The following is a 23128-nucleotide window of genomic DNA, read 5'->3' as shown; positions in this document are numbered from 1 at the left end:
TGCAAGGTCCTGGCTGGCTGACCACCAGCAACGTCCCTCAGGGATCAATACCAGCTGTTACTAACATGGCTCCTTACTACTGACAGCAATAAAAAAGAACCACAAGCTTGGTGTCCTCTGCAAACGTGGGGTAGGGTGGCCATTGCAGGGCTGCAGCAAGGCAAGGTGATGGAGAATTGGGCTGACAGGGACCTAGCTCGTGAAGTCAACAACAGCAACCACAAGCCCATAGGATGAAAGAGCCCCATGCAGCAGGAAAGGCAGGGACTGAATGAAAAACAACTTCCAGAAATAGTGTTTGGGCTCTGGTGGGGAGAAAGCTGGTGGTGAGGCAGCAGTGTGCCCTTGCAGCTGAGGCAGCCAGCTGCACCCTGGGCTGCAGCAGCAAGGCTGGAGCCAACCCGGCAAGGGGGGTGATTGTGCCCCTCCACCAGGCACCCATGTGAAGGCACCTGCTTCAGGTTTCTGTCCTCACTTTGAGGGCCAGCAAAGCCCATTTGAGGTGGTGAGGGCCCTGGAGCACATAATATGCAGAGGTTCCCACTGCCAATGAATCACAGAGTATCTCAAGTTGGAATGGACCCATGAGTTCTCATGATATGTCACAACTTAATGAAGAATATTCTGAAAAATTAAAGCAAAGAGATGCTCTGCAGGGAAGTTTGAGGCTTTTGTCCTGGTAATAAGTTCTCAGTCTTAAGAGGAGGAGAGCTTAAATATTTTGGAATATTGTGGTTCTACCAAGGAACTGATAAATCACTCGTAAATCCTCCATATGCTGCCCAGATGCTGCTTGAACTCTGATATGTTTGGTGCTGTGATCACTTCACTGGGGAGCCTGTTCCAGTGGCTGACCACCCTCTCTGTGAAGAACCTTCTCCTAATGTCCAGTTTGAACTTTCCCTGGCACAGCTTCATTCCATTTCCTCGTGTCTTCTCACTAGTCACCAGAGAGAGGAGATCAGCACCTGCCCTGCCACTCCTTCACTTGAGGAAGTTGTAGGCTTGGATGAGGTCGCCTCAGAACTAAGCTGAATGAGCTGAGTGACCTCAGCTGCTTCTCATAAGTCTTACCCTTGAGAGCTTCCATCCTCTTGGCTGGTCTCCTCTGGGAGGGCACACAGTCTAACAGTTCCATGCCCTTGTCCTGAGGCACCCAAAACTGGACGTAGTACTCAAGGTGTGACTGCACCAGTGCAGTGCAGAGTGGGACAACAACAATTCCAGCCTGTTGCTGGACAGGTGAAGACTGTCTGTTACTTTTGCTGTTAACTACTGAACCACTACTACATTGTGGCACTTAAAACAACATTGAAGTTCACAAAAGAACTTGTCCCCTGATTCCCCAAAACACAAGTAAATGGAAAAAATGAAATTCAGAGGTGCCATGCAGAGTTGGGCAATGGCAATAACCACAAATTTAAGTATCATTTTCATGAGAGCCAGGGAGATTACAGTAACAGATACCAAAATGCATCTAATTACAAAAAACTCACTGGACAATTCGCAGCACTATGTTCCAGGTACTGATGAATCTGGCTCCTCATGTTCCAAGTAATAACATATTTATAACCGGAATTTCCTTGCTGGAAATGGGTGAATTAATTTAGACCATGCAAATAAGAGAAGTTATTCCACAGATACTGTTTTATCACTTCACCTACAGGCTTTGAGAACTTGACAGAGGGAACATGGGAATGCCCCTGTTTACAAAGCATTTGGAACGGTAATAGAAAAGCCTACTGCACAGCAATGGTACAGTGGAAGCTTCTACCTGCACCATCAGTTAGCTGACATCAGGAAATGCCATTCCTTAAAATCAGTAATGAATTTAGCTAATAAGATTTTCAAGCCATCTTATCTAATTGGATTTTTCCAAGTCACAGCTGGTTTCCATGCAATAATCAAAATCAACACCTCACCCAAATTTTATAATATACAATCAGTATACACACACAGATGCTTCCAGACCACTGTCATATACTTGCACCACTTCCCCATTACGTTAAGCAGGGAAAGGAGATGAGATAGCACTGGAAGTGTTGTCATTCAATAATTTATTATTAATGAGGGCATTAGAGTGCCTGGATCCACCCAGACAACCAAAGTGCCCGAGAACCATAAAGACAGCAGGAGTTTTCCTGCAGACAAAAGTCTGTTCCGCCTGTTTAAGGACCTCAATGCATTTTGACAGGAAAACCCAACTAAAAATCCTCACAAATGGAAGATGATGATGGACATTCATGTCTCCACTCTTGTGTACAGAGGGAAGGCCACATTGTTTGCTACAGTGATCAACTCTTCCACTCCAGAGGGAAACGATCAGATCTGACACAAAAGTGAATTTCTAGTGCTGCTTGCACTAGCTTCACTAGCTAGTGAAGCTCTAGTGCTTTACAACAAAGAGGAAGGCAAGCAACTAAGAAAAAGCCTAAACATGAAATATAGATCGACTCTTTCAAGCGGCTTAGTGAACGTGAGGCACAGCCCACTATCAAAATAAGACATTTTGACTAAACCCATGAGATTACTGCCGCACAGGGCGTGCGTGTGATCCTGCACCGAGCACACACGCCACCGTTTCTCTTTCCTACTTCCAGCAGGAAGGAAAAGCGGCCGGGTCGGGTGCGGCTGGATGTGAAAAATCGCAAACTCACTGACAACTCGTCCCCCCGGCGAGGAGCCCGGGGGTGCCCGGGGCCGGCGGCGCGGGGGTCACGGCAGCGCGGGGGGTCGCGGTGCCGCTGCTTTCGCCACCAAAACGGGATCCGGCCTCGTGCCGGAGGCTCCCCGGGGGCGGCCCCTAGGTAGGGAACCGCCGCTGCTCCAGAAACGGTTCCAGCCGAAATCCATCCTCAGCTTACCCCGGCCCACCGACCGCCCCTCCCCGTTGCCTCGCCCCGCGGCTCCGGCGGGTTCAAGCCACGTCTCACGAGCGACGCCAGCTCGCCGCGGGAGACCCCCGTGCCGGGGCCGCGGGAGCAACCGGCACCGCCGCCGGGCTGCGGGAATGGGCAGGGCTTCGCACCGGGCCGAGGAGCCCCGCGCCGCACAGCTCGGGGCACACCGGGGCTACGGGTGAGCGGCGGCGCGGACAGGGGCTCTCCGTGCCCCCGCAGCCGGGTGGGCAGCGCCCCAAGTCCCCCGACCCGCTCACCTGCTGCTGGATCTTCCCGTCCTCGGTGACCACCCAGTGGGTGGTAGCAGCGGCGGGCCGCGTCCCCGAGGCCAGCAGCGAGCACAGGCCCAGAGCCCAGCCGGAGAAGACCCATGCCCGCCCCAGTCCGGCCCGCCCGGACGCTCCAGCCGCCGCCATCTTCCCCAATCCCGGCCTGCTAACACCCCCCGGAAGCGGAACGGCCGCCACCGCCATTTTGGGAGCGGGCGGCGCCGCGCGCTTGGGTCGGTACGGCCGCTCCGGGCGGCGGGGCGCGGCGGGGGCGGGCCTGGGCCGGTGCCTGAGGCGGTGCCGGAGCCCCGGCTGGAGCGCTCTCGGTCCCGTAGCGGCCCCGTTACAGCACCGGCACAGACTGCCCCGCGCGGGGAGCTGGATCCGCCCAACGGCGCCTTCCCGCACCTGTGGCGGCCGCCGGTAACGGCGGAGGCGCCGCCCCGAGCACAAAACCGGCGTTAAATGCCACCAAGCTCCGTGTGGCGACACGCTGAACACTTCGATATAGGAGGTAATTTTTGTCTAGGGCATACTAGAACACTTGCCACGACAGCTCTAGAGAATGACTTTGCACCCGGCGCAAACCAAGCCGTACCTGCAGCCATGCTACAGTTAATGCCGGCCCTCCCAGGAGCTGGGCGAAGAGGGCTCCGAAGGACACATCGCGCCTTTTGCCTTCTAATGCTCTTCAGTTACACAGCAAAACCTGAACTTTCCTGTTCTAGTTAACAGTAAATACCAACCCAGCAGCGAGAGCCTGTTTCCCCAGTCCCGAGAGAAATCTAAAAACTGCCACGTTTAAATTTTGTTCTGTTCGATTTTTCTGCAGTCCTGCTTCTTCGGAACACCAGACTTCCCAGAGCCTATTTAACAGCAACATTCGCCCGCAACTCAAACTCATTAAGTAGAAACAAGTGTACAAATGATGTGTCAGTGGTTCAAGGGATTTGGTTTCTATCAGCCTAGAGAAAATATCCGCACAAATATGATAGTGCCTTACTACTGCCAGAGTTTTCAAATCAGGCATATTACAGATTCCACAAAAAAACCCCAGGCTGCCCTTCCAAGTAGCTCTTGCTTTAACGTGTCAGGAAAACCCACAAACGCCAGAGGTTTATGTCCAAAACAGAGACGGAGTCCTGCAACTTTATTCGAACAAGGGGAGAGAGTCCACCGGGTCACACACCCGCGGGCTTTTCTCTCTCGAGGTTTGGGAGGGCGCAGGCTCCTTTTATCCCAAACTCCCGGCCGCATGTTGCCCTCTTCCTTTCCCCACTGGCTGAGGTACTAGGAAGGTACAGCCTTCCCGAACCGCCTACCCCACATTCCCCCCCCTTGAATCTACTGTTTTACCCCAAAGCTCAGAAGTTCAGGCTTGGGCAGACCCCTGTCTGTTTCAGGAGCCAAGGTGTCTGGGCTCTGCAACAAACCAGCTACCCAGAGTTAGTAGAGACATTAAGACCCATTTCAAAGACCTTAACACCCACACCTTCTCCCGTCAAATTGTTTGTAAACACACGAGCTTTCCTCTCATAAGGTACTAACAAGCTGTATCACACTGTCAACATCGAGGAGGTTGAGTAAGACAATGACTGACTCCTTTTCACTGAAGTCCCAAGTAAGATGTGAAACATGCAGCTTTTGCTGAATATTTAAATTCTCCCTCAAAATTCTGCACTTGAAATTACTGCATTTGAATTACTTAAACTTGAAATAGTAAGACTGCATTAACTATGATCCATTACTTAGTGGCAAACAGCTTTCTGTATCTACAGCAATCTAAAGAGTAAGTCAACTACAGCAAAAAGGTACCACAGAACCTCTTTTACTAAGGCGACACAATGCTGCAGAGAAACTGTGAAACAATGAGCCAAACAAAATTACAAAATGAATTTATTCCAAAGCTGTAAGGGAACATTTACAATTCAACAAGATGGTAAACAGGTGTTTCCACAAGAACTCACTGTGTTAAAATTAGGAAACTGGGGGAAAATAATCTAACTACTTCTGAGGCCACAAGAACTTTGCACATCACCTCTGAAATACAGGAGTCACACAAAGAAAACTCACTCAAAATTCAGTGAGAAAATAAGCTGCTAGTACCTAGCTCCTAGTCTAAATACAAGCTATGTTTAGGCTTTGGGATTACATTATTAAATCCCCTCAAAATACCAATTATAGCTGCAAGTGCAAAATGTCTCTTCTTTTTCCTTTTTTTTCCTCCCAATAGAAGCTTACTACATATCTAGTGCCTATTTTGACCTCACAAATTTCTCCTTCAAAGCTTTTAGCCAAGTTTACTGGTTTTAACGCCAAATCAGAGTGAAGCAGCTGGCATGTAGTGAGAAATACAAGGTCAGCTCACATGTCCTGGAATGTCCAAAGTTTCCTACCTATTGTTCCAGAGTTAAGCAAAATCAGACTTTGAATTTAGCATCATCAACAATGTTTCTAACATTGACATAATTTTGGTATTCTGGCCTTCTGATTGTAGTGATAAATATCAAAGAGTGTTAATGAAAACACCTGAGTCAGATTCACAAGCAAATACAAGTGGAACTAGGATGGGGAGACATCACCTTCTGTGGATTGCTGGACAAAAAAAAAGGAGGATAAGAAGTATTCACTCTTCTAAAGCCTAAGGTATTTTACATCAACATGCTCTGGAACACTTAATTAAAATTCTTTTCCTGTCTTGACTTCTTTTTATTATATGCTAATTCCTTTACAATGTTGAATGACCTGAGAAGTTAAAATTTTGAGTGATGAGAATAAAAAAAAGCATTGTGCTCTTACATTGTATTTTCTGGGTGCACACCAGTAAATAAAAATTTCAAGTTGCTATGGAAAAAAATAGCATGGAATTGTTGACTTTTCCACCTGAATTGAACTACATAGCTGGAATTTTTCAATGTTACCCAAAATACAATTTTATTTATATACTTTTAAATGCAATTATTGGTTAAAAAAAAGAACCAAAACACACACACAAAAAAAAATCACAAAACAAGGAAAACCAACCAACCAACCCACCCTCAAGTGCCAACTAATCCAGAAATCTGCAAAAACCAGAAAAGAGCCAGAAACTCCTATGGTTGAGCTCCAGCTTATGAAGCTAAATCACTGCATCAGTCTTTACCCATTCCTGAAATAATTAATCATTTATTGTTTTGGTTTTTTATGCTATTCATTTACTGAGATTTCACGGCATAACTATATGCACATATTAATATTAAACATTAAAAATTAATTTTCAAAACATCACTTTTGTATTACAATGCACAGAGAAGAGTAAGATGTGCAAACCAAAAAACGCCACGTTCTCCACATCTCTAAGTAAGAAGATTGCTTCATGCTACAAGCAAAACAGATTTCCAGCCATGTTGCAAACTTTAAAAAAAACACCATGTAATTCATTCAATTCAATTAAAGAAAGTAAATCAAAGCAAATTTAACAATGGTACTCTTCTCCACATATTGCAAAATATGGTTACAGATGAGGAAAGGATTACTTCAGCTGCTAAGCTTATCTAACACATATCTCTGTTGTCATGCCTTTCCTGTCCATTACTTAATACATAAACTCAATTATATAGTTTCAGTTATGCAGTAGCTGACTTTTAGGTTAATATACAAACTGTCAAGATGCAGCTTTTGATGAAACATCTATGCTCTTTTCCAATTTTGAATCCTGAAGACACTTCATAAGTAAGAACCCAAAACTGTTGACTGTAAGCATCCAAAAATACAGTTGTAGTTTCACTATGGACAAGTTGTAGTCCGTTAGAAAAGTAGATCATACATACAAAGGTATAAAGAACATTTAAGTCAGTCTCAGTGGAAGGCAGTCCTTGAAGAAAACAATGCTTCAAGCAAACTTGCTGAGTAGCACTTTCACTTTAGCCCTTCACGGGCATGGAAGATTTAGCAGTCTTCTCAGTAGATTCTTCCTCGGCTACGATTGCCACGTCCTCCCCAGCCTCTTCCTCGTCCACCCCGGAAACCGCCTCTTTGCTCTGAAAAAGGAGTTGCAACTTTTCAGGCAGGTTTTATGCTGTACACAGATCCAAACTGAATAGCAGGATCTGAAAGTATTGCAGGGTAACTTCAGTCTCTGAGGCTATGCCTGCTTACGGACCATGAGATTGCTGAGCTATGTTTTGATGGAAAATGGACCCCACTAATTGTAAAAGGAGGTCAGAATGAGCCTGTCTAAATTAAGTGCAGTCTTTCTGCATACTAATACTGTGATACATAACTGTACCTGTAATTTAGGACTGTATTTGGGCCAATCCATCACCACAGAATTGAAAACTGGCTGCCTTCCTCTTCCTTCTGTTCAATAACACAATATTAATCTTGAGGTGTCAGTCTGACTTGCTACTAGTGATTTTATAAACTGATGGAAAATCACAACTTTGCCATTCTATTTGTCCTTTTCCATCCTTAACCTTAAGTTATCACCAGCATATTACTCTTTTTTCTGGGGCTGATACCTTCACTCCATTCAATTACAAATCTTAGCTACCACACAAACTATTTGTATACTGTAGAAAGTTTTTCCTTTTTCTTTGTTAAGAACAAATCTGGTCACACCAAACAAATCCCCAACAACACAAATCCTAATAGTTTATATACTTTCTTTGGATTGTTTGAAAACGTACCAAACCCTCATTCTCCTTTCATGATTTCTCTTCATGTACAGTCTTAAAATACAGGTTATACTAATCTTCAGAGAGAACTGCATGCTTGTTTTAAAGGCTGCAGAAATCAGAAGTTGACTGACAAGGCTGAAGCATTTCACTAACAAGAAACACTAGCAAGCAATAAAACATATCTGGTTGAAAGCTTCCCAATCTTTAGACCTGCAGGATTACAAGCTTATCTTAAATGACACAGGTACATCACCTGAAGAAGTCTAGAATAAGAAATTTGCAGATGATGTTTTCTCTTTGCTTTATATATCTGCCAATGCTTTCTATTAGTTTTTCAACCTGTGGGTGTGGGTGACAATTTGTCATAGCAGACTCTCCTTGCCAGAGGTAGGACCAATGGGCCTACAGGGAAGACAGGAATGGGCTGCTGCCATTGCTACTCATCCAGTCTGCAACTGCTCTTGTGCTTCACCCAAAAATATGATGCAGAAAAGCAGATTCAGTGTGACTGGGAGCACGAGGACATGCACAGTGAACCTGGCCAATTCCCAGAGCTTCTGGATCAGGTCTGCAACATCAGCAGTGGCTGTAATAGGAATGCAGCACAGGTCCAGTCGTACGACAGGAGGTGACCCAGCTCTGCCACTTGCTGCAACTGGCCTGTCCAATGGGAAATTGGTGCACTGTGTGTCATAACAGAGAACACAATAGTTCAATTACTAACTCTAGGTATTAAAACACTACTAAAACTAACTTGCAAATGACATTAAGTCATAGTCTGGTAACACTCAAACACTGCAATAGATTAACAGCTAGGAAGAGACCATCACAAGAAAAAATTCATGACAGCACAATTTGATCTTCCAAGAACACGGTATTTATTTGCCCCACCCCAAGACACAACTGTCACTAGACAAAGTTTTTCCAAGCTGCCTAACTTACCGTAAGAAAAACTACCCAGGTTACTGCTGTATTTTCCACTGGGAGGATTATATATTTGCCTGGCATCCCTTTTTGGTCCCGCTGAAGCTTTCTTTGGGGGTGAACTTGAGGTTGTATCTTCACTTGCTCTTTTTTGACTGACAGAAGGAAAAAAAACCATACCATTACACCCCTGTGGTGACAAGTACAGTAATAACAGTTCAGCCACAAAGATTAACCACTGGAAGCCAGCAGCAGCCAGTGATGATGCCCTGAATAATAATACCTCAAAAGAGAAGTAAGCAAGTCTCCAGTTGATTCAGTCTTTAATATCCCTAAAGCAAGACTAAGATCATCTCTCTACAGCCGCAGGATAGGTGTTATTTTTCGTGTGGAACTTTTAGCTCACGTGCTGTCTGTATTGTACAGATACAGCTTGGAAGGCTAGTTTTTACTGTTTACAAAATAAACCCCGCTGTTTTCTTTTCAAGAAGAACTCTTACCTTGCATCTGCCTTCTGTACTGGTTTCCAGGACAGTGTAACTGTACTTTTGTAAGAAGGAGGAATGTGGAAGAGATCCTATGGAGGCAAAATTGGGTAGTTTATTCTACAGTTAAATTCCTGCTGATTTCCTGTTTTAAAATTTTAGCTGCTTATGGAGACTCCAGAATAACCACTACTTTCCAGTAATTTTAAATCCTTTAGTCCCATGGCAGAGAGAGAAGGCAGTAGCTTACTGCCTTATCCAGCTGCCTTTACTAGGAAATTCAAGTAAAATTTATATTAGCAGAATAGTCTTACACTGACCAAATACAGAATCATAGACTAGATTGGTTTCGAAGAGATGTTTAAATACCATCTACTTCAACGACCCTGCAATAAGCAGGGACGTCTTCCACTAGATCAGGTTGCTCAGACCCCCATCCAATCCAGCCTTGAACGTTTCAAGGAATGGGACATCTACAGAGAAAGGACAGGCTGTGTCCTTCCCTGTGCACATCAAGCTTATTACAATGAACTACAGTGGCTCCTGCAGGAAGACATCTGATATCCCTATGATGGTACAAGATAGGCTTCTCAATATGGTGGGCCAAGTTTTTGGTTTATTGTGTTGAGTGAAAGTAAAAGTGAAGAAAGAGAGGAAAAGGGGGCTAGAAGAAATCAGAATGGTTTCATGGGTTCCAGATGAAAGTCTCTTTCTTGCAGCCCATCTCTTCTACACTTTTTGGAGAAACAGGTTCTGTATAGAAGCTTGCTTTGCCTCCTCCCTCCTTTACATCTCCTTGCACTTCTTTGAACTATTCCTTACTCCTCACTGACACTGCAGGAAAGGGAAATGACAAGGAAATCCAGAGACCCCTAAAGAAGCAAGGTGGTCTTTTCCTGGGGGCAACCAGTGCTGCAAGAAAGGGTGTCCACACCCTATCTCAAGAGCAGTAGCAGCAAAAGCTGAGCTGCTTGCAGGATCAGCAAGGTCCACCTTTCTTCAGGAACAGTAAAGCAGCACCAACTCTTGGGCTGGCTGCCACCCACTAACACAATACACAATACAACTGGGTTCAAATCTATTCCTTTCTTCGGCAGAGGTTAACTCTGCTGTGGTAATTTACTCCTTCATAATGTGCAGACTTACCTTGATTAAAACATTAATGTTATTGGTTATTTTCAAGGCAACCACTTTAATCTTGTTCTGTAAAAAACAATACACACTGCTGAGCATTTAGTAGCTTTATGCTAACCTCATTTCATGAAGTCATAACATTAAACTGACTGCTCTTCCTAGTGAATTGCTATAGTAACAGTGACAGTGAAAGGTGTGTACAGTTCTGAGTTTTCATCACAGCTGCTTTTAAGGTTCTTGCAGTTTTACACTAACTAGCTGCTTTTAATATTCCAGTGTAGCTCCAACTGGGTTTTTTCTTTTTTGCTCAACACATGACAATTTCCCCTTCAAAACAAAGCACAGAGCACAATTAAACCAAATACATGTGGCTGCAGAGAGCAGCTAACAGTCGAAACTAGAAGCTCATCTTCACTTGCAAAATGTAGCATAAGGTAACGTGCCCTTACAATAACGTTAGTAGTATTATTCTCTTAATCTATTTGCATGCTTAAAACTGACTGCAGCCTATTAATGTGTCAATGGTTCTTTCAGTAAGCTCAATTAGAAAATCAGGATTCCCAAACAATTCTTACCTCCTCTGTTTTCAAAGCTTCTCCTGTTTTCCCTTGAAGTGCCAGACGAAGCTGTCGAATATACACCTGCAACCCTCGAGCAAAATACTGTAGCCTAAAACATTTAAAAGCAATCCCTTAGTAACATTTACATAGTCCTGTAGAAATAAAAGCATAAGCAAGGGAAAGGTGTAATCCTGTTTCTTCCCCTTTAGGAAAAATGCTCAAAATAAGCCTTCCATCAATCTGATTTGTGCTTCTTTAGCATCCAGACAATAATTCACACTTTCATAGAGTCAGAGAATCATAAAGGTTAGAAGAGACCTTCAGGATCATCTAGTCCAACTGTCACACCTAAACCACACCCCCAAGTGCCACATCCAGATGCCTGTTGAATACTTCCTGAGACAGTGATTCCACTACCTCCCTGGGCAACTTATTCCAGTGCCCAACCACTCTTTCAGTAAATTGTTTTGTTCTAGTATCTAATGTGACCCTCTCCTGGTGCAACTTAAGGTCATTTCCTCGTCCTTTCACTTGAGACATGGCAGAAGAGACTGATCCCCACCTCACTACAATCTCCAGTCAGGAAGTTGTAGAGGGCAATGAGGTCCCCCCTCAGCCTCCTTTTCTCCAGACTAAATGCCTCCTAATGTCCCCTACTCCCTCAGCCACTCCTCATCAGACTTGGGCTCTAGACTCCTTCCCCAGCTCCATTGCCCTTCTCTGGACACACTCCAGCACCTCAGTGTCCTTTCTGAAGTGAAGGTCCCAAAACTGGATACAGCACTCGATGTGAGGCCTCACCAGTGCTGAGTAGAGGGGGACACTCACTGTCCTGGTCCTGCTGGCCACATTATTCTTGATACAGGCCTGGATGCCATTGGCTTTCTTGGCCACCTGGGCACACTGCTGGTTCATACCCAGCTGGCGGTCAACCAGCACCCCCAAGCCCCTTTCTGCTGATAAGCTCTCAAGCCACTCTGCTCCAAGGCTGCGGTGCTACATGGGGTTGTTGTGACCCAGCTGCAGGACCCAGCACTCCACCTTATTAAATGTCATGCAGTTGTCCTCAGCCCATGGATTCAGCCTGTCCAAACCCCTCTGCAGAGCCTTCATACCCTTCAGCTGATCAACACTCCCACATAACTTGGCATTGCCCACAAACTTACTGGGGATGCAGCCGAATCTCCTCATTCAAACCACTGATAAAGATGTTAAACAGGACAGGCCCAGTACTGAGCCCTGGGGAACTCCACTAACACTTTGTAACAGAACATTAACACTTGCCTCTAAATCATTACCTGATTTTAAAGTCTTTCAATTTCTCTGCATTCAGCTTGGCTGTGAGGAAGTCTGGAAGTTTGCGACCCAGCTGATGGAAGCTATACAGTAAACACTCCACATAACTGAATTGCAACTTGGGCTCTTCATTGCCAGCATTTTCCCCATTTTCTGCTTCCTCTGGAGGAAGGGGCATATACTCCTAAAGAACAGAAAGGAAAACAAATGCATGAGACACATTTATGTTGATTGACTGCTCTTTTGCAGTGTTTGAACTGGACGGTTTATCTGTGCTGACAATTTGAAAAGTATCCCTCATCTCTGTATGAATGTGATGAACTACTGAATAATGTCCTGGTGCAGGTGGTTTGCCTGTACTTCTGTGACTTGAGGCCTCTGACTCAGAGGAAATCCTATGGTGGCAGTACTACCACAGGAAGCAACAGTGTGCTGCACCAATGCTTCTGAAATAGTGCTGAATTTGCTTAGAATTATCAGTGCAGGTACAGTGTTTAATGAGATCAATGTGAGTCTCATGATTATGAAATTTAAAAAGAAGAAACACACATGAGTTTACTGGATTAAAAACATTATTCAGGTAACAGCTCTCTATCTACAAAGGCTTTAAATTGCAAAATTATGTTCAAACTTCTATCAGTGGATAGGACTATCGCTGAAATAGCCATTTTAGAAAAAGGATAAAGAGATGAATGTATAAAAATAACTATTTTTGATGAACTTAATTTCTTAGTGTTTTACATGAATAAAAATTGAATTAGTCTTACCAGTAATTTATCAAATAGCTTCTTCAAATTTGATTCAAGCTTTTCCATATCACCACAAAATGAACTCATTTCAGCAAGAAGCTTCAAAACCTGCACATAAGGACAGCCAGGTTTTTGTGTGTTAACTGGAAGTACACAAACTTAACATTCAACCTAAAATCAATTACGGCCGGCACAGTAGAGGACAGCTATTACAACTAAACACCTCCCAAACATCAGGAAGGAATACAAGGAAGAACATGCCTAATTTGTTTTTCCTGTCTGTAAAGAGAAACACAGGTTTGTGTGTCTAATCCCAACAAGCATTAGTCAACAAGTAAACAAAACTTCATCTCCCACATCTGCAGCACTGCTCACCTTCAAGTGAGAGCCACAGATATCTAACTGAAACTGCAGCACTGATTAATGTAAACAAAATTACAGACATTAAGCCACTCCCTTAGGAGGCTAAATTAGCAAAAACTATGCAACCATCATTTCAGTAAATGCTATGTGCTTAAAAAAATTTAGACTAATATAAAAATGATTACACTGATCTACTTATTCTACCTTACTTCAAAAGCTTGGGGACAGACAACACATGCTTTAAAAGGCAATGCTCAGTCATGCCTCAATAGATGAAACATTTCTTTTAGTTCAGCTACTTTTCCTACAAGCCAAGAAATGAAAACTACTTAAGGAAAGAGCTTGCAATTTTTAAAATAGCTGGGTTTATCTAGGATAGTTATTTTTCACTATCTGAAAGATACTTTAGCTTTGGCTTACCTCTAACTGGATATCAAGACCCTCCACTAGAGTAGTCAAAGAGCTGAGGTTTGGCAGAACATGCTCACAGAAATAAGTAACAAATTTTGTGGAATGAACATTTTTCTGAAAAAAAACCACAAACAAACCATCACACATTATTCATGTTACTCTTGAGTCTGAAAGAGCTAAATGTCCTTCTCCCATCACCCTGCCACCCTTATAAATGCCTGCCTCACAGCTGTACCTTAGAGCTTTATTAAACTTCCCTCTTACTCCTAAGACACAGACTCCCTTGCAAGTAGCCTAAATTCAGAGGCTGTCTGCAACAGCAGCTGAAAGATTGCTTGCAACCCAAGAATAGGCCTTTAAATGCTGCAATTGCCTGGCACTAGACTTGAAATAATCAAATTCATACAAGATAATGTGAGAATCTTGTCATAATTCACTGTAACATCTTCAGTTTGAAAAGAGAAAACCACAAGCTATCTTTACATCTGGAGGCTTTAAGAATGTTTTCCTAACATTTGGATACATTAGAGATTAAAGGTGGAGAAGTACTGATTTGTGGTGGTTCAAACATAATCACTGGGAACACCAAAGCCAAGCTCCAGCCATTAACTTTCCTGAATACTCCTCAAGCAAAGCAAATAAATACGTACTGAGAACAATGGCACTGCCTGCCGAGTGCACTGCAGAAGTCTGTCCACACAGTCCGTATCTGATGGATTGAATGTTTGTTCCAGGTCAGCCTGTTCAGCTACCAGCTCCACCAGTTGCTGCCTCCCACTGACTGTCTGTAAGCTTTTTAATCCAGACAATATTTTCATGAACAGAACAAATTCCTCGCCTGTCACATCTTCCAGAACCTTAAGAGAAAAACAGAAAACATATTTCTGTGGTGCTGGTTTGCAAACTTCCAAGTCAAACCTACTGGATTTGAAAAGGTAAAATATGCAAATATTTAGCACTTAAATTTAGCATTTAGTTATTTAAAAACACAAGTCTGAAGGAACACATGAAAACATTCAGTATAATTGAATGTACCTACAAATTAAAGCAACTGTCATCAAGTTGTACAAGGGAAACAGTTTTTTGTAACTAAATTTAAGAACAAACTTCCATCTAACAAAAATCAGATGCTTCAGTCAAAATAGATGTTAAACAAATATCTACTCATTATCGTTTTTTTAAAAACTTTTTGCATCTTTCCCAGCTTAGGGAATGCATGGAAATCTCATAAAATTCCACAAAGACAAATGCAAAGTTCTGCACCTGGGATGAACTAATTTCCCTGCATCAGCACATGTAGGGGACTGACTGGCTGGCAACTGCTCTGCTGAGAAGACTGAGGCTTCTGGGGACAGCAGGCTAAATACAAGTGACAGCAGCATTCCTTGGGTGATGAGCAGTGTTCCTGGCTGTGACAAGAGCACAGACTATGGGAAACAAAGGGACAGATGACTGTCCTTGGCTGTACCCTCATCTGACCAAATCTGGAATACTGCACTAGTGCTGGGCTCTCCTGTATGAAGAAGTTGTTGATAAGCTTTAGGAAGCCAAATCAACAAGGTGATCTGTGTCTACAGCACAGTGAGGAGAACTTAAAGCAATCAGGCTTTTCCAGCCTAAAGGAAGAGAGCTGTATGTGGGTGTGGCAAACTAACACTCATCTTCCAACACTTACAAACGAGTCACCAAGCATAGCAGCCAGGTTCTTTGATGAGGTGGATGTGGCCAGATTGAAACAATGACACAAAACTAAAATGGGAAGTTTCAACTGGGTAGAGGAAAAAACAATTCTGTTGAAGACAATTAAACATTGAAGCTGGTTGCCCAGGGCATATAGGAACTCTCCTTCCTTAGAGGTTTTCAAAACCCAACTGGAAAAAGCACCAAGAAGTCTGATCAGAATTCAGCTGAGCATGATTCACTGAGTTGATCAATCTCTCAAAGACCCTTTCCAATGTGAATGATTGGGTCCAATTCTAATCAAAGTCGTTCTCACAAAATTAGAAGAGCCATGATTTTAACAATATCACAAAAAACCACTGCAAACTTTGGAGTGTATCAGAAGAGGTTAGTACAAGATTGTGTTTGTACAATGCTCAAACAGCCCTCCAAAGCAACACCAATGATAAGAGATGGTTTAACAATACTTAAGTTTGAACTGAAATCAGACACTAACCTTCTTTGATTCAGTCAATATGAACTCTTCCACCTCCTTTGTCATCACCTCCTCAGGTAAGGTTTTCAGTTTTGTAGAAAGGAACTTAATGGCTCTCTCTCTCACAATATCCTCTCCCTGAAGAATTTGACTGAATAAACCTCCCAAAGTCCCTGAATGGAGAATAAATCGGGTAACGCAAATTATTTTCGAAGTTATGACCTGGACCTTTTATGCAGAAGAAAGAAGTTTCCTCTTTTAAGATTCCATGACACATTTTAAAATAACTGCTGTACTAACTTTTAAGAATAAATACAACTTTCATGTATCTTGACATAAAAATCCACACTCTTTTATTAGTCTGTATAATTCAGATCCACAATTACTAAGCTCAGTATTGTTTGCAAAACCAAACAATTAGTGTGGGTCTCACTTTTGCACTGTACTAAGAAGACGACACAAAATTGGGTCCTTTACTCGTCCTACTACAGACTGGGAAGTATTAATAAAAGCCATGTACAGAAAAATGTGTCCTTTACCTTTAGCATCCATCTTAAATATACTGAGCAAGGCATTGTTAACCAAATTGAATTCTGCAGAATCATCTGGAGAGAGAGAAAAAAATTAATATACATACCCTCAAAATGCAAATGTAAGAGAAGAAAAACAAAGATTACTAATACTGCACAAGAAGTATTCTGTCCTCAGCATTTAGCTAAAAACAACATAATCTGTATTTTAAGAAACTATTAGATTGAGGAAGTTCAAAGCCATGATTATGGAAGCTGGAAGCAAAAAAACCCCAACTATTTGTCACTTTAGTCTCCCTGCCAAAACTTAAACCTTAAAACTTGAAGGAAATTTATTAATCAATATATTAGTTATTTTAATAAACAAGCTGACCTTCACTAAATGAATGTAAAACAGTTATTTATTTTTAAACTCTTAATTAATCTACAATATTTCTAGGTGGCAGGAACTATTTCCCTCTCGAACTAAATGGAGAAATGCATGCCTCACAAAACCCAACCCATAACCTATCTTCTGAGAATCCCAGAGACTTAACCATGCAGTTTTAATAGAAGTCTGAACACCTAATATTTAGCACTCTGTAACTTACTGAGATTAAATGTATATTATATTCTGAATTTATGCCCCAAAATACTTATTTTGTACCAAAAATGCACTATACGGAACAAAACTTCCTCAGGCTTTTTCAGGTTCTGGAACCCGGATCAGAAATTCAGTAACTTTTTCAGAAAGCAATTTTCTGCACTCCATAACTGGAAGGCTCCCCCCTTGCCTTTTTCTACAGATGCTTTCAGAGAACTTGAATGAAAAAAACCTGTTTTATTTAAAAGAAAGATTTTCAGTTTATATTAGAATAATTAGTGACCTTTCAGCAGAAGCAGCAGCCTAACTGTACAGCAAATATAAAGCAGGAGAAAAAAGAACAGAAGAAGGACATGAACAACCCTGGGATAAATTATGAATCAATGGAAAACGTTGTAGAGAACACAAATTGTATATATATTTAGGTGTGCCATGAGGAGATCAGCCAGGATGTGTCTCTACCTGACTGTAGAAGCTGGGTCAGTATGTCTGCTACCCGAGGAAGGTTATCTCCAGTGGCAAACTGAGGCAACTCCTTGATTGCTTGTCGCCGGATCTGTCAAAATTGTCAATGTAGAGATTAAAAATTTTTTAAAATTCCACTAATTACATAACACCCCAAATCCCCCTATTTTGATGTATTTATGAAGAAAATAATATATTTTTCTTAGATCTAGGCTGTCCTGGAGAAAAATAAAATTCAAACAGCACTCTGTTCACAAAATATTCATATGATCAACAAAATAAAGGCTAGTATGTGTGTTATTAAGGAGTTTTATTTGCTAACAGGAAGGATAGTTCTACAGTTGTGCACCTGGCAGGAATAAACTCTAGGGTTTGTTCCCAGCACTGAAAAAAATCCTTGAATGATCTGTCCTAATGCCTTAAGACCTCATAAACTAAGATGCTTCACAGGTACAGCTTCTACCAACAGCACAGAAGCAGCATGAAGCATCTCAAGACTTCTTCAAGACTAAGTCAGAATCATATCCCTGTGGTTCTCAGGTGCAAACAAGATTTTGTCTCCCAGCAGAATTTATCAAAATCAATTACCACAGAGTGCTTTCTGACAGGAAAACATGTAAATGCTATTCAAGAAGCTGTAAGTTTCTTTCTACAGAGCTATTCCTTTGATCAATGGTGGGAGCAAAAAAAAGATAAATGAAAACCGATGCATCTTCCCAAACCATCACACAATGAATTAAATGCAAGAATACAATTATATTTATGTTTTCCAAAGAACAACCCTCCCCTCCCAAAAACACAGTCCATTAAACAAAAAGAGAAAACAATAACAAAATATAAATTCAAAGTATCAACTTGCTACAAGGTTCTTATTCTTACAGAAACATCTTCATCCTCGCAAAGGTCCAACTGGGCATTGATAGCCGAGTCAGCTAGCTCAGGAAAATGCTTGAAGAACTTAGGAATAAACTGGGCTGCAAGTCTCTTCTCCTTGGCACCTCCTTTCACACCATCCAAGATCACCTGGTAAGCATCCTTATGCTGAAAGAACAATACATAAATGGAAAAATCCTGGGTTATTCTCAAGACAAGAAACGACTTTTTTCTCCCATTCTCTTCAACTATCTAAGTGAACTATATTATACAAACTTCTTAAAAAGGAATACATTTTTCTCTTAGACTGATATAACCATGCCAATTTGGTAATATTTGCCTCTGTTGCCTGGCTTTTACTGTTATTCTGGCTCCTGTCTGTTCAAGTGTGCACCACTCCAACTGCTGGCCCTAAGGGCAACAGCTCTCACACACTGGGATCATGTTAGTGCAACAAATTATATGATCACTGTCACTGAACTTGGCCAGCTTTTCAAGGAGTTTCTGCCTTTTGTACACTCATATATTGTCTTTGAAGTAAAGACCACATTTCCCAGTAACTGTGCCACTGCAGTGGATCACAAATTTTTGTCAACATATATGGTGCTAAAGTATCTCTGGCATCTATTCAGGTAGTTCACTTAACCTGGAATCTCTGGCATCTAGTCAGGCAGTTAACTTAATCTGAGATGAAACACAGTGCTTAGAAGAACTGTTAAGGGAAACTAGATTTAAAAAAATCACAGAAACCTTCAGTTGAAATATAGAAATAACCACTTCAGCAATAGTAAAATATTCTCTAGCTGCTCCAACTAGAATCACACATGTGCTTCTGGTTTTGTGCCTGTAGGACTGAAACTTTAGAATAATTGAAGTCTTTGTTGTGTGTTTGTGAAACAGAAGTCACCATTATTAGGATACTTGTGGAAACCAGAATTCTAAGATAATTCTAAGTTTAATTTTCCTATGGTTGTGAAAAAGAATGCTTAAAACAGCTTATCCTACTTTGAACAGCAACAGTGACAGCACAGGACACCTTCTTTGCTTTATTTACATTAAATTTCCCAGAGCCACATATATCATCACATACTACTCCATATATCATCACCCCTACTCCACATGAAAGTTCTCCCATAGTGAAAATAGATACTAATTTACAAAGCAGTACACTGCATTAATGCCCTCTAATGCAAGCTGCATTTTAAAATTTAGTGCCAATGCTCCTGAAGCACTGTACAGCTGTTGATAGCTCTGTTGCCGGAATCTGAACTGGAGTGGGATACAGATCTGGATGAAAAAATAACCAGGGAAAGAATCAGTTGCCTTTCAGCTGAATCACATCACCACCCAGTTTACTCTGTAGCTGGGCCAATGCAGTGCAGTCAGCAGCCAAGGCAGGAATGAGCCAGCACGAACTAGCAATGAAAACACACATCATTATAGACACAGGTTCTCAGGCTGCACGTTAAGAACAAGTTCTTTTGTAGAACACGTAACATAAAACTTAATGCACGTGAAAAAGCATTAATGCAGCAACGTAACAGAGTAGTCTGTGCTCTTTGCATTTGTGTTCCTGCATGCTAACTACTCCTACCATGTAGGCAAAATACAATTCAGGCAGGAGTTTGTTTTACTTGTACCTGGCAGCATGGAATGCTCTAAAAAACTACAGGCAACTACAGAAGCAGTGTGATCCTTCTGTTTAGTGCATTTCCTTCCCATCTGTAACAAAGGAAAGTCCTAAGCTGGACATAGTGTCCAGACCTTTGTTTTTAATAACTGTTAATTGACCAATCATCCATTAACTTCTCTAGGTTAGTTCTTGAGTCAATTCATACCCTGTACTGCCCTGTGACAAGTTTCACAATGCGTTATGAAGAAATGTTTGTATTCCTCTTTATCTTCAGCCTGCTTCCTAACAGTTTTTTTAACCTCTCACCTTCATTCCATTCGTGGACCCCTCATACCTGAGCCCCTTTCTCAACTGAAACACTCTTTTACAAGCTCAATACTTCCAGTCTTTTAAACTACTTCTCTTGATGTCATACTTCTGGTAGTCCCCATGCCCATGTTCAGTGTTTCTTTATTTGAGACAGGGTGACCATGACTTTTTGCAGTAAGAGATCACGTTCATAAGGTTGTTAAAAGATAATAAAGCACTGAGTGGGATAAAACTGATGGAACAAAGAATAATTACAGCTTCTCAGAATGCAAAAACTGGAGACATCAAGCAACATTATGAAATGACAAGTTCTAAGAGGTAACTCCTTCACACAGTTAAACAAAATAATGAAACGTTTTACCACAGAATCTCTGTGGCAGAAGCACATTCACTTAAACAAAGTATCAGAAAAGTTCACTGAAGAGCAACCTTGCAAACTACAATCATTACAGAGATTGGAGCCAGACATTTCCTCTGGCTCTGGGAAGCCAGAAGCTGGAAAGGGGCAAAGCTGGGAGAGTGTTTTAGGAATCACCATTCTATACTTACCCTCGGAGGTTCTCACACATCTACCATGTTTCTTAACCATGCTGGAGTTTGCTCCACCTAGGATCCTTTCCTTCCTCACAAAAGCTACTCACAAGAATCAAAGTGAAATGAACCATGCACTTCTAAAGTGGCAAGGTAACAGCATGTTTTATTCTGCACCTCTCCAGGTAGTTCCTCACATTTTATTTGCACTTTCTTTTTGGTTCTGAGATGACGTTTTTGGTGAACTGTCTGCAAGGATGCTTTGTTTCACTACAGCCAAGTGAATGGACTTCAATTAAAATGAAAATAAAATTCAACACCCTCCTGCCCCCAACCAACCACCACATTATTTGTTCTCTTCAAGAACCTTCTAAGTGACCTCATAGAGTAGCATTCTCGTTTAGTTTAAAATCCATGGTTAGATACAGATACAGCAAAGCTACTTTCCTACTTGCTGACATTATGAAAGAAAGAAAAAAAAAAGTATCTTCTGCTTTTTCAGGGGGGCATTTGGGAAAATGAGGGCCTAATGCAATATCAAAATTAGTTGTAACTAACCATAATATTTTCTATTGGTAATATACGAAGTCATCCTCTTTTCTTGCATAATTCAGTAATGGTATACACAAATGGCAGATCTTGCTAAGACGTTATGGAAAAAATCTTCAGTCGTGAGGGTCGACCTTACGTTCTTGCCTCAAGGAAGAAAGACCCAAAGGGCTACAGGCAGCTTTCAAACCATAACATACTTCACTTTCCCTCAGCAAGACTTTTAGCAAGACAACCTGCCAGAGGCCCCGGATCTGCAAGTGCGCTCGATCAGATCTGGATGGCCACCGGTGTCAAAGACTTCCAGGCCTGAATTCGCCAGGCGAAACTCTCCGCCCCCATGCAAAAAGCAGCCTGATTCTAGCTAAGAACCAGTTAATAACGGCGACGCCACATTTAAAGGAGAGCTGCCGACAGGACGCGGATGCTGCAAAAGCGACGGGAACTGCTGCCGTCCTTGCAGAGCCGCAGACGCGATGTTTATCTCCACCCGCCCCGCGCCGCCGCAGGCCTGAGGAAACCCACCCCGAGCGCAGCCCCGGGGGCTCGCCGGCTGTGCGGCGAGGCGAGCAGCCCCCCTGACGGCACCCCGGCCCACCCCGTCTCGGCCCGGAACTCCCCGCGGCGGCGCTACGCAAGCCCGAGGCCTAGCGAGGCCTTGCAGGCCGCAGCCACGCCGCACCTGGCCCGCCGTCTCCGTGGCGTCCGCCAGGATGCCGTAGTTACGGTAGAGCTCCTCCACGGTGGGCATGGCGCGGCGGGGAAGGGGCAGAGCCGCCGAGACACCGAGCCCGCCACTGACGACGCCGCCGCCGCTCCGGCCGCCGCTCCCGCTTGGGCCGCGTCGTCAGCACCAGCGAGGCGCCGGTCCCGGAGCGGCCACTCGCCGCCGCCTGCGCGCCGCCCCCTGGCGGCCGGCGGTGTCAGCGCAGGGCCGGGCCCCGCGGGCGCCGCGCTGGGAGCGGAGCGGGAGCGCCCAAGGCGCTTAGGCACGGGGCACCGTGCGTGGCATTATCCGCCCCGCCGCACACTCGAACCGGGGCCGCGCTGCGGGATGCGTTTGTCTGCTCACGCATGTGCCATGGCCTTCACCTCTTGCAGTCTTTTTCCCTTTTTTTTCCCCCCTGGGCCTGTTTTCACACTCCTCCTCCTCCTTCCCCCGATTGTTGCCTTCCCGCAGCGCCTCATTTCTGTATCCCCTTTTCGTCTGTCCTATACAACTACGATGGAAGATGCTCGGGAAGTGCCTGTTGCACGCTGAGAGTCTACTGTGAGACAGAGACTGCTTTCCTGTGATTTGATGACTTTCATCTTTTCCTTCAGAGGAAGATGCTCCCTAATTCCAGAACCCAGAGTATATGCAACTCATGTCAATGAAGGCAGCATGTGTTCATTAGGCTCTAATCACCAAATATAAACTGCAGCAAAAGTTATAAGGCTGTAGCAGTGTCTTCTCATCATATTTCAATATGCTTTAGCATCCTGCAAATTTCAAAGGCACTTAAAATGAAAGAGTATTTCCCTTACGTGAATCTGAGGCTCAGCTAAACAGAGCTCTGGAGCTTTCTTAAATACCCTTCCCAGCAGGATGAAGGATGCTGTTGGAGGCATTTGAAGCTCCAGCCTGTCTCTGGAGTCCATAAGGGCAGACCACACTCAGCAGGGATGTACAGCCATGGTATCCATCATTTACCTTCTTCTGGTTTTCCTCTATTCAGTGTTTCAGCCAGTGGCAGCAGTGACAGCATCAG

General features: G+C 43.2%; 2 protein-coding genes across 6 annotated transcripts in view; both read right to left on the bottom strand.

The window, feature by feature from the left end:
* Positions 1–3373, bottom strand: part of TTC17 (tetratricopeptide repeat domain 17) — a 56518-nt gene extending 53145 nt beyond the window's left edge. For both annotated transcript variants that reach the window (XM_069017166.1, XM_069017167.1), the window contains exon 1: positions 3158–3373. In XM_069017166.1, coding sequence (XP_068873267.1) covers positions 3158–3373 — 216 coding nt within the window. The remainder of the gene's footprint in view (positions 1–3157) is intronic.
* A 1675-nt stretch (positions 3374–5048) lies between these two features.
* Positions 5049–22247, bottom strand: API5 (apoptosis inhibitor 5). Of its 4 annotated transcripts, none has more exons than XM_069017162.1 (15): positions 22060–22247; positions 18362–18523; positions 17480–17573; positions 16444–16509; positions 15926–16077; positions 14400–14606; positions 13759–13863; positions 12994–13083; positions 12229–12410; positions 10946–11039; positions 10383–10439; positions 9252–9328; positions 8770–8906; positions 7437–7507; positions 5049–7188 (listed from the first exon to the last, which is right to left on the bottom strand). In XM_069017162.1, exons 1-15 carry the CDS (start codon positions 22126–22128, stop codon positions 7072–7074), a joined length of 1680 nt encoding a protein of 559 aa, XP_068873263.1. In that variant the 5' UTR covers positions 22129–22247; the 3' UTR covers positions 5049–7071. The 4 variants fall into 4 exon arrangements, 3 of the variants coding, with proteins under 3 accessions (XP_068873263.1, XP_068873265.1, XP_068873266.1); XM_069017164.1 differs by lacking the exon at positions 22060–22247 and adding an exon at positions 21387–21868; XR_011151371.1 differs by lacking the exon at positions 7437–7507 and adding an exon at positions 8081–8510 and having other exon boundaries at positions 7103–7188.
* Positions 22248–23128: the final 881 nt, after the last annotated feature.

The sequence above is a fragment of the Aphelocoma coerulescens genome, chromosome 5 (assembly GCF_041296385.1).
Source record: "Aphelocoma coerulescens isolate FSJ_1873_10779 chromosome 5, UR_Acoe_1.0, whole genome shotgun sequence".
Lineage (NCBI taxonomy): Eukaryota > Metazoa > Chordata > Aves > Passeriformes > Corvidae > Aphelocoma > Aphelocoma coerulescens.
The sequence above is the reverse complement of the archived record's forward strand: the minus strand, read 5'-3'. Positions and strand labels throughout refer to the sequence as shown.